Source organism: Trachinotus anak, unplaced genomic scaffold (genome assembly GCF_046630095.1).
Source record: "Trachinotus anak isolate AG129_WGS33_773 ecotype Australia unplaced genomic scaffold, CSIRO_AGI_Tana_v1 ptg000018l, whole genome shotgun sequence".
NCBI lineage: Eukaryota > Metazoa > Chordata > Actinopteri > Carangiformes > Carangidae > Trachinotus > Trachinotus anak.
The window spans coordinates 11947509-11959727 of NW_027273869.1; the positions used below are offsets into that span (position 1 = coordinate 11947509).

The 12219-nt window shown below is 39.5% G+C and overlaps 1 protein-coding gene across 19 annotated transcripts in view; it reads left to right on the plus strand.

The window, feature by feature from the left end:
• The window catches only part of cacna1c (calcium channel, voltage-dependent, L type, alpha 1C subunit), a 197078-nt gene that overhangs the window by 64143 nt on the left and 120716 nt on the right, over positions 1 to 12219 (plus strand). For all 19 annotated transcript variants that reach the window (XR_011694214.1, XR_011694213.1, XR_011694217.1 and 16 more), the window contains exon 3: positions 1544 to 1649. Coding sequence is in view for 14 of the 19 variants with exons in the window: in XM_071502787.1 (XP_071358888.1) it covers positions 1544 to 1649 (106 nt within the window). In the remaining 5 variants the exon portion in view is untranslated. The remainder of the gene's footprint in view (positions 1 to 1543; positions 1650 to 12219) is intronic.

Sequence of the window (12219 nt, forward strand, 5' to 3'; positions counted from 1 at the left end):
CCTCCCTTTTTTCTTCCAATTCAATTATTTTCTCAATTACTGCTGCAAACTCCTCTGCTGGCCTTTTCATTTTTAGATTCTACACCACCAATGGTTTTGCTTCCTGCTATTTTCCCACAGTTGGAAGTTTTAGTATATGCACCTCTGTCGTCCTCTACACATTTATGCCATCCAACCATTATAAGTTATTATAGCTTATCAACAAGGACATGATCCCTCATCGGCTTTCCACCTGCAAAACTGCTACTTGCCAGTCTTGGACAGAACATCCAGGGAAGTCAAATTCAGTGCAGCAAAGGATTAAACATTGTTCTTAAGCTTGAACAGCCGGCGTTCATGGTGTGATGCAATGTGTGGAACATGAACGAAAGCTAAAAATGTTCGAGTTTGCTTATAGTTTGTCTTCTGGATTTGAAGTTCTGACAGCACAACTCATCAGTGCGTTGCTGTTTATGTTACACTGCAGGGCCTGGAGTCTAGACTAATTTGACATGCAGCCAAGAGGGAAGGAACTGAAATAAGGACTAAAGGATGGAAGGAAAGAAAGGAAGAGAAGAGTAGAGGGAAAGCAAAAGGAGGTGGAGGGAGGTGACAGCAGTGGCAGTTACTAATTGTGTTGATGAAAACCAGACCTCCTCTATCTCTCCTTCACATTCTCTCCCTCCCTCTCTCACTCTCTCACTCTCCGTTCTCTCTCACTTTGTTTCTCTCTCTCTCTCTCTCTCTGAGGCCAAAAATAATGAGGTCACTCCCCTCTCAAGGACCGTTCCAAATAAAAACCCTCTGTGTCTCTCCTCTCTCTCATTCCATCTCTCTCTCACTCTTTTTCTGTCCACATCCCGTCTTCCACGCGACAGGCCTGCTCCTCACTGCACCCATATTAGGGCATGCACTGTCTCTCTCCAGCCCTCCCCCCTGCAAACACAAAGAGGTTCCTAAGTGAGCCAATATGTCTTATTGTTAACGAAAAGGCAAACTCAACAGCTTTGATCTCTCTCATTGTGTACACTGGTTGTGCACTCTGCTTCGTGTGTATATATACCTCCGCTTATGTAAGGATGTATTAGCTTGTTTAAAAATACCTCTTTGTTAAAATAACTTTTTTCTGTTCAGTAAGGTCAGAGGTCAGAGTCTGTATTATTTTATACTGTGCACCAGAGGTTTTCGAGATGCATCACTGAAAATTGACCTGAACCTGACATGTAGAGATTCGTATTTTGAAAAAGTACTGTGAACCAAGGGGGATTAGCAGTTCATAATCTCCACCTCACCCTCAAAAATCACTTGCAATGATTGAAGATGAAGATGCACCACACAAACAGAACTGTGAGTCCAGTTAGATCCACTCTGGTATTAGATGTATTATAACACAAACTCGAGACCAGCAGCAGAACAGGACCTAATTAGACTGAATATTACTTGACCCGTCCTCAGTCAAAGGTCAGTTAAGAGGAACAAAGCAGACCCTGGATCATCTTTAAGCTGTAAATGTCTCTACACTTTACTCTGTTCTGGTGTGTATATTCCTTTACTTTACACCCAGACCATTTGAGATCATCATCCTGATGACCATTTTCGCCAACTGTGTGGCCTTAGCTGTCTACATCCCCTTCCCTGAGGATGACTCGAACGCCACCAACTCCAACCTGGTGAGTAATACCAATGTTTTACTGCTTTACAGTTGAATACGCTTGCTTCTTGTTTGGCCCTGTAGCTGCTGGCTCAAATAACTTGGCTCATTGGTGATTTTTTTCCTGGAAGACAGGGTTTCTGTGGTCTGACACCTGAGTTTCCTTTGTAGATCTTGACTCACATGTTGTTAGGCGTGTTGCTGATTAGTTAACATTTCATCAGCAGATTTTTCTGGTAATTAGCATTTCTAAGCAGCATGTCATTTGCACATTTCCAGCTGATTCCACTTTGTGTGTGATTTGCTGCCATGTATCTAACAGGCAGGAGTGGGAGATGCTGTCAGTGTGACTGGTTCATGGTGAAAGGTGAAAGACAAGAGGGGTGGAGTGAAAAGAGCTAAGACAGTGGAAGTATGCCTGTCTTTGAATAGTCTGTGATTGTGATGTTCCACTTTAGACCCTGAAGAAAATGGAGGGTTTCATTTATTTTGACTGATGTCTCTTGAGTTGTAATGGAGCCATGTGAGTTTATTTATTTAAGATTATTTTGATCAAAGGTCGAGCGGTGGTCTCTTGTGGTCAACAGAATATTTTTGGCTAAGAATATAATATATGTCAAGACTGAGAAATTGTGAGTTCTTTTGGTGGACCGACTTGACTTGTTTTGATTGGGTAAAGACTTTGATTTTGTGGTTGCCAAAATGTCATTTAGTCTAATGTACTAAATGTACTATAATTTAATATATTTTAAAGTAAAACAAAAATACCTTACGAAACAAAGACATTTGTTGTGTTAAAACTCAGTTTTTCTGACTGCATGTTGCCAAACTTCTTATCTAATTACCTAAGTCTGGCTGCTCACCAGGGTGTGAGTCTGTGTTTAGATGATTACGTATATCTATACAATTCAATTTGTGTGTGTGTGTGTGTGTGTGTGTGTGTGTGTGTCAGCTTGCAGATGTATGCCAGTGTATTAGTGTGAGGAGGACACTAATCCCTCTGGGGCCATGTAACATCTGTTTCTTTCTTTCTAAGAATGATTTTCTAATTTGTGAGAGCTCATGTTGTACTATGGTTTTCATACTGCATGTGTGTTTTTTTGCCCAGACTATTCATAAAGTTACTTTGGGGCGTGCTGTACATCTGTGAGTGGAGAAATAACATTTGTTTTTCATTTGTTTTAATGTGAATCTGCCCTCTGATTTTCCCTTTAATGATACAGTGTCAGAGCAGGTGTATGAGTCAGTGGAGGAGTAAACAGGACTGAGGGAGGACAGCTGTTTGCATCTTCTCAATATGTGTCCATCACAACACTCTCTCTCTCTCTCTCTCTGTCTCTCTCTCTCTCTCTCTCTCTCTCTCTCTCTCTCTCTCTCTCTCTCTCTCTCAGATTTCTGTAGGAGGAATACGTACAGCAATAACATTACTTTTTACTGGAACCAGAGCCAATGCAAGGCTTTACAGATCAAGTCTTAGTGATCACATTGCGGTTACTGATTAAATAATTTAGGGTATCCTTTAATTTCTTTAAGCTTCCCATTAGTTTAATGTCTTTGAAAAACATCCACTTGTGTTATCCAGCCTTCAAATCATGTCAGAAAAATGGAAATTACCAGCAAGAACCAGCAAAAATTAAATTTCAGCAAAAACTGAAAATACAGCTTTGACTTCCAAGATCAGTAGTCCCCTTTGAAGCATGTAGTACAGAAACAAATAGAAAACAATACAAAATAAATACAAAAACAGATATATTTTGTTTAATTAATTACTCTTCTTGTGTAATATAAGTAAGGTGAAGCATGGCATGAAAAAAATACTTAGTGTGGAACTTTTTCACTAGACAGTCTAGACTGGATAATAGCAACAAGTCTCACTGTGTCTCAGTGTCTGTCAACACCATGTGGAGAATTTTCATGTTACTCTTTTTGTTGTTTTGAAACAGTATACGGCACAAGGCATTTGCACACACACACACACACACTTGCATGACGTTTAGCCTCCCAATGGAGCCTATTTTCAGGTCCACTTTTTTTTAGCAGGATTATTTTGGACCCTACTGGTGACCCCCCGAATTAATGAAAAGATGCAAGACACACATACACTCACACACAAATCTACTCACTACCACCACAGCTGTGGTCAATTAGTTTTATAACCTTCTGACAGACAGGAAGCAGTGTGCAGATGCACTAGAGGCTTAAATATATGGTTTAACCATGTATCTGTATGTGTGTGCGTGGTCTGTGGTTGTGTGTGTGTGTGTGTGAGTGAGTTTATTTGTTCATTTCTTGTGTATGTGTGTGGTATTAACAAGTATACAAGTACAAAGAGGAAGGGGAAACGCTGCCCCACTGTTGGACTTATCAACCATACCGAGGCATCAGGCTGAGCTGGTTTAGATCTGACACATGAGTGTGATCCCACAAAAAAAAGATGCTGTACTCCTAACCCTAATATTAATGACAATGTGCAAAAAAGGAGTGTATACATGCATTGTATGATTAAATATGTAGACTATGTAGGCCAAAAATATGACATTAATGATAGCTCAACGTAATGTATTTGATTAAAAATACAAATACATGAAATACATAAAAAATAAAAACAGTGTGCACCATACACCTCGACTGGAGCAGCTCTTAACTGGGTTACATCCTGCTTCAACTCTCAGTTTCAACTTGAAGTACTTTTGCAGCCTCATAATGTGTCCCATCTCATTATAAATATTTTAAATTCTTGATTAATGTACACATACAGTATATGTCTCAAAACTGTTTTGTAACCCTACCAAAATGAAAACATCACATTTAAAAACAGTGCCTTCATTTGACATTACCAGAAGTGCATCTTTATTTTGTTTCCATTGTTTTTGCAATATGCATTCACTTTGAAAATTGACCTTATTCAGTGATTTGATTGTGTTTGCAAGGCAGTAATTAAACCCAAGACTGTCAGAATCCATATTACTTCCCGTTGTGGTCCCGGAGTGTCTATTGTGATTCTCGTTACACTCCCATTTTACTCATTTAGATGATGGGTTTATCCAGAGCTGTATACAGTGACTGTTGGCTTAAACACTAAGAGACCAAACAAGTCTTGATGCACATTTGGGAAGAATGAACCTGTGACCTCATTGTTTTAATTGTCTGAACATTATCCTTACACTAATATTCAGTATCATTAAGTATTATTACATGAAGTTATTTCTTACAGTGTCATTGTTGCAGTCCAGTGCTACAAACTGTGATGTAACCCTCTCATTAAATATAATGTGAGTTTGAGCCACAGGAAGCTCTTAAATATTCCCTGCATCAAAGCTCTTTTCATTGAACTCACCCAGAACCCCTTGTGTTATTTCATACTTTTGTGTCATCCTCCCCCCTTGTTTAGTATTGTTGTCTTTTGTTTTCTTTTTGTCATTTCGGGTGACACATTCTACTGATTGTGGTTTTTGTTTTCTCACCCACGCAGTTTTTATTTTGCTAGTTTTTATCATTTGCAAATAAACCACAGGCTTATAGAAAGTTTTTAAGCTCAAAACAGCTGCATCATGACTGTAGTTCAGTATCTTGATGATGCTCTTTTGATTTAGCCCTGACCCTATGTATGATAAAACCTGAGTTTTAGAATCAATATGGCTCCCCCTTGCCCGATTTGCACAAGTCTTTCTTATGTAATACCAGAGATCTGTTGTATTGCTTCCAGTACGAGATTGCTATTTCTGTTGGCATCCCATAATGTGCTGCTCTGTCTCCTTGACGACATGCCCCATAATAGCAGCAGGAGAGGTTGTCATGGATATGGTAACCGTAGTGATGCTCCTCATCTGTCCTTGGTTACAGAGGAAAGAAGACTAGGAACCAAACAGTGAGAAAGTCTCTTCTCTCAGGGAGGAAATATATGCTGCACTCTGGCTGGTTCAGTTTGAGGAACATTTTGAGATAAAAACTAGAACTAGAATGCGGAACTTGAGTTAGAAACTTTTCTTCGCTCCCTTTGGCTGTTCTATCCCCATCTTTGTAATTACTTTCTGCCTCTTGATCTCCCTTGGTTCCTCAATCTTATCAGATCAATATGGATACTTTCGGATTGGCAGAATAATGTTGCCATAACTAAGCAATTAGCTAATCAATACACCTGATTAGACACTGATTGATGGAGAGGCATGAACACACACACCCAAACGCACAAACACACACACTTTAGACACCAAACTCCCCGAGCAATAATAAAGCTTAATAGGATTCATAGTGACTGAGCTCTGAGATGATGTGTGTGTGTGTCTGTGTGTGTGTGCGTCTGTGTGTGCACATTCATTCATATTTATTTGATTGATATATTGTATGCATACTGTACGTTTGTATAGTATCAGCTATATTTGTGCGTCATTGATCATTCTATGTTTACCTGAGTTCATAGTTGTTTACGGTCACTTGTTTGTGTGTGATGAGGTGTGTGTGTGTGTGTGTGTGTGTGTGTGTGTGCGTGTGTTTGTGTGTATCAGTGGTGGGTGACAGGGTGTGCAGTGTTAGATGAATTAGCTGCTGGCTCTGCAGTAGGCGTTTCAAACGAGCACCTTTAAGTCAGTGAATCACCTCTTGGAGGGTAATGGACCTCACCACAGCACTCACACCTACTCGCTCTCTGTGTATTATTGTTATGTTTCTTCTTTTTTTCATACACACAACAGCATTAGTCATGTATTCAGATGTTTAAAATGACTTGTGTTTGTGTTTCCTGACAGGCAACCTCTTGTGCCTGTGTGAATTTGACTATATACTAGTATAGCTATATACTAGTAAAGCTATTAGTGAGGAAGTCAGGGTGGAGCGTTGGGTGTACAGAGCAGGGTTTTCCAGATAGGTGAATGCAGTTAGCATCCTGTCATCTACCACCAGTTTACAGTGGATTCTTTTAACCATGCAGGCAATGTTTTCCTAACCATAACCAAGTAGTTTTAGTTTCTGAACCATAACAAGACAGGTTTGATTTAACTGTATTCCAACTGATGTTCAGTGAAATTTTCTCCATCCCTTGACTTGTGCTTATCACCTTTTCGTGAAGTTGCTTGGAGCGTTCCTTTGTCTTCTTAGTGTAGGTCCGGGCACAATACAACTCACTAAAAGTGGAACCTTTCAGATAGAAGTGTATTTATACTACAGTCAACACACAGGCAATTTTCATTTAACTAATTATGTGACTTCTAAAACCAAGAGACTGCAACAGTTACAATGCACAGTAGGTGTGGCCTATTCAAAGGGGTGTATACTCCTGGTGGTCAGTCTCATTGATTCAATGTTGTAAAACAATAAAACAATACTTTTTGTAGGATTCAAATTATTGCCCAAAGACAAACTTGTTTGTCTGCTTGTTTGTTTGACTCAGAACTGCCTTGTGTGTTTCACTTTGGCCCCAATGTGTTAAATTAAATCAAACCGAATAAATAACCTGAGTTTAATGTCTTAAAATATTTCATTACCCATGAATTGCTCCAAATATTGTCTGCTGTCTGTTCTTGAGTCTCCACATGTCCTCCTGCTGCTTTTTTTTCTCTCCCAGTCCTTTCTGCTGTAGAGGATCAAGTTAACATGCTGTTCCTTTGGGTGCTACTCTGCTGGTTGCTAGGAGTGTCTATTTATAGATGGAGAGGAACGATCAGCATCTATCTGTACATTCACTTATCTAAACAATGTTGGTCTCTGTTTTCTTGTGGTGTGTGACAGTGTGTGTACACCTATGTGTATGTGCATGTGTACATGTATGTGTGTGTGTGTGTGTGTGTGTGTGTGTGTGTGTGTGTTCACCTCTGAAAAGACAGAGTGAAATGCAGCCACTCACAGTGCGTCAGGATAAGGATGTGGATGTGTGTGTATATGGTTGTGAGTCTGCTGGTGTATGTGGGTGTGTGAAAAGCTACAGTGAAATTTTATGCATTTATTAGTATATTACATTTAACAGTAGTGGTGAATGTGTGCATATGTATTGTGTATATAAACAGAGAGAGATTAACATGATTCACAGTATGTTATCAGGTCTGTCTAAGGGCTGTCTAAGTAGGCTCTGCCACACAGATGGGAAACTTAGAATCTCTTGCAGATTTTCTTCAGTACAACAAGTTCCAACTAAGCTGTAGCCTGGGGAGTCATTATTTTGAAATTATAAATGCTGTTCCCCTTTTCTGCTCCCAGAGGAAACAAGGAATACCCCAGTTACCATTTGTGCCAGAGACATGGGTGCTTTCCAACTCCAGACTACTGTTTGCTTTCTACACCATTGTACTGATTCCTTAGTGCTACAGCTTTAGAGTATCTTTAAATGAACCTTAACATGAAGAAAAACCTCATGGCAAGATGTCTTTTTGTGTAAATAGTTTCTCTGCTATACCCCCACATCTCTCTCAGTGTATCTTATTTCTCTTTTCTCCTTTAATTCTTTATTTTATAAAAATGGGAATCAGGAATGTCTCCATCAGCAGGGTTTAATTGAATAAAAAGCCTTGAATTGATTTGTATTGGGCAGGTTGTTATTGTTCTCTTGTGTTTGGCCATATTTGTGCTTTTATCTAGTGGTGAAAACAAAGAAATGCTGTTGGCAGTATTCTAATATATGAGCTAATAGCCATGCAGCCACATAGAAGAGATAATGGATTGTGGTTGGTATGTTACAGGAAGCATAAAGCCACTTTTGAATCACTGTACCATTACACTGAATTATTGTTTTTGTTGAAGTGATCCTTCCTCTTGTGTTGGTATTGATGTGGACACATTTTACAGATTCAGTTTGCTAGTTTAAACTCAAGCATAACATTTTTTGTATTGAAACTGAAGCTTTTTGTTACTCAATCTATTTTTCTGTCTCATTTTTTTGAAGACCTTCAGTGGCATGGCTGTTAAACTAAAGCGTAACATTCTGTTAACTACTCTGTGATATTGTTGTGTAATTGTTTTGAATTGAAACTATACAATAAGCAAGAATTTGCATACTTTTCACCACCTCAGTCTGTCACTCCCTTCCTCTCTCTCTCAGTCTTTCTCCTCTTTTCCTTGCTCTTCCCCTCCACCTCTAATAAAACTGAAAGATAAAGACTCTAAATGATGGCAGCTGTGGCACCACATTCATTACAACGCCATTTCCTCTTCCCTCTCTCCTCCTCTCTTGCTTTTTAATAGTCCCATTTTGGTGATAAAGATAGGGAGATTTCCACACAAACCTCCTGACCTCTCCCTCTTTCTTCTCTTTTTCTTCCTCTTTCTCCACATACATCCTTTTTTATCTTAAAAGCGAAGCAAAGTGTAACCATGAATGCACTTAGGTTTTTGTGTGTCTGCCTTCACATGTACATGTGTCTGCCAGTCCAAACTTAAAACAACATATCGGTATTTTTTAGGTTTTTGTGTATGTACATATTTGCGTGTGTGTGTTCATTTTTGTGTGGGAAGAAATATTAAAGATTTGTGGATATACAATACATGCTTGTCAATTTTGTGTGATGCTGCACTGGTATTTACCAAGTGACTTGGCAAACAAGTCATGTTAAATCAGGTCAAGTGAGCCTTATGAAACTAAAATAAAGTTTCCTTAATGCTGTTGTTGAGGCAAGAATTATTAACATCACATGGCTGTCTGGAAGAGGCTAGTAATGCAGAGGTGAATTTTTGATCATTTGTATGAAGCTCCAGATGTGCCAGTGGTAAAGATAGTGAGGGAGAAAGAGAAGAAAAGGAGATAGAGCAGGATATTTTTACTGAGCTAAAAGTGTCCACCTCTGCCTCACATCGACCCACATTACAGCTCCCACAGAGCTCACAGAGAGAAAGAGAGAGTAATGTCTCTGTCCATCACTGAAACTCAAAGTTCTCAGTGCAACCATACCACAGGGAGTGGCATCACTTTTAATGTCCCCATTTGAATCAGAAACATTTTCATCATAGTTTGCTTTTATGGTAAGTACTGTTGACTCAAGCTTAATGGCTCTGTTCAAGGCAGCTTCTCTGGCCAGTCAGGCATACGGCTGTGCATACGGCAAGATACAGATGAAATGGATATGAAATGGGTAACTAATAGCCCATGAATCAGCAGTAAGTGAAATAATGAATGGGTGATCACTGGGGTAATGAGTGATGTGTTTTCAGATTGCTGTGCAGAAGTTAGTGTCAAATTATAAATTCTTGAGGAAATTTGCATTAAATCCACCCAGACTATTTAAAAGCAGTGGGAAGCTGCAGCACTCTCCACCGGTCATGGGCTATGGCAGGAGTGTAAAACTGTCACTGAGAAGGACGGCACCCTCTGCATGACTTTGCTCTTTATATTACAATTTATAAACCCAAGCAGAGATGTGGCAAAGTGGTAGCTGTAGCTACATTTGTATGCTCTTGCGTCACATCTATTTTGTTTTCTTGTCTCCTCTTTGAGTCATAACACATCTGTAATCTTTCACATCATGTAGACCACATGTCACTCAGGTTTGCTCATGCAGACGTGTTTTATATGTGCAGTTCAGTGTCCAAAATATTCTACTCCTCCATAAACAAAATACTTTCATATCAATGTAATTTCTAGTATGTCAATTTCATCATTGTGTATTGTTTGTGGATGTGTACGAAGGAAAAAGGGAGAAAGATGAAGCTTAATTCACTAGATTCTTTTTGGGTTGTTAAACCTGATACAAAGATTTGTAGAGTTTATATACATGGAGGAACTGTACACATATACAGTACATTAATCTGCTGATGACACTGGTGCTAAAAGGCCTATTTCTTCCCTTTAATTTCTCCTCTCTGTATCACAGCATTGTTAGTGTTCAGTCTATTAACTTTGTACTGGCAAATCTGAGCTTTATATGCATCACCCCATCACTGGTATCCCGGTATTAAACACACACACAACACATTGCATATACAGCAAACACTGGAGCCATGGCAACAAAGGTAATGGGAGCGCACAGTAGATCTCTGGGCAAATTAGGGTGGCAAACAGGTGTAATGTGTACTCTGTGCAATGTGCATGTGTGTGCATGTGTCTTTATCATTCCAGACTAATATTTGAGCAGCCATAAAAGCCTGGTGTGACAACCAGAGGAGTAAAGCAAACTGCACACCAGCTTCCTTCAAGCTAAAAAGCCCCCATCAGTCAGTCTCCACTGAGCTTAATGCGAAAGCTGGCAGTTAATTTCTGCAGAACTAGAAACTAAAAACTACTGAGCTGCAAAGATTGACATTTACAAGCAGCAGGGAGAAGCCGATTTGTCAATAATAGACTGACAAGTATTATTTTTTGCAATTCCAGTGATGTACAGTGTTAAACTGTTGTTGCTGTGACTTCCTGCAGTCACACTCCTGCTTTTGGAAGCCTTCTGGTCGCTCTGAGATCAAAGACAATAAACACAATATCTGAATCCTGTCCAGTGCAGAAGCCTCAGCTCTCTTGCTCACTGAATTAATAGGTGATGCTATGTCACAGTGTGTGCTGGTTCTGTTAGGGAGAACTAGCAGTCATGTTGGTGTGGTATTCACTGACATTTAGCCATCTGGTCTGGGATCTGGCAGCCACACACAAGCTTTCTCTCTGTCCCTGTCCCTTTCTGTCTCCCTGGTATATATACACGCAGACACATTAGGTGATGGTTTACATAGATGTACAAACTGTGGCTTGAAACTCTGGCTGTTGATAAGGCGTGTCACTATGATAAAGAACACTGTAGTATGTGTGTGTCTGTGAGTGTGTGTGTTTGTCTGCGCTGATATTTTGTGTGTATGTGGGTACACTTGCTAGTGTGGTTTGTGTGTTTTTCCTGCATCATCAAAGGGCCGGGTTCCCATAGAAACAGCTGTTTCCGTTTTCTTCCTTGGTGGCAACATGTGACAGACTGTTTGTGTGTGTATGTGCGATATACAGTGGAAGTATTAACATAAGGACACATGCTTTTTAATTAAATACAGTAATGAGGTGAATCCAGTTAAAGGCCCTTATCCCTTATTGATCTCCCTCATTAAATCTATAGTAACCACAGAGGAGGAGATGTAGATAAAGAGAAGGATTCTTTAGCTTTAAGATAATTGAGATGTGGATTGTCCAAAGGGGGCTGCAGCTCAATATCAGAAAGAAGCTGCTTATATTTTGTACATTCATCATTTAGGCCCACCTGACATGCACTCAACAGCTCCAGTATTTGTTTTGATTTAGCAGTGACTCATCTACAGTGTAATAGTGAATTTGCATCAAAAGCTGAATATCACTTAGCTTTTGCTTCTGGGTCTTTATTGTTCATTGTTGAGAGGCTGGTGGAAGGCAGATTGGTCATGATCAATAAAGTGGCCTTGCTCATACTTTATTCCTGCTTCCACTTATGTATACACTCATTAGGCATTACAGGGAATGTGTTATTTTGTGACAGGCAACACAGTCGCAGACATATTTTAAGGAGCATACTGATGCTTTAGCATGGTTTATCCAGTTATCTATAAATCAGATATGCTCGACATGTATGTATGTTTCAAGAGCAGAATTAGAATGATTTGAACACGTTTGTTCTGTTGCATTTAGAGGAGTGCTGACATTTGGGATTTGATGGTTGAGTTTCCAATAG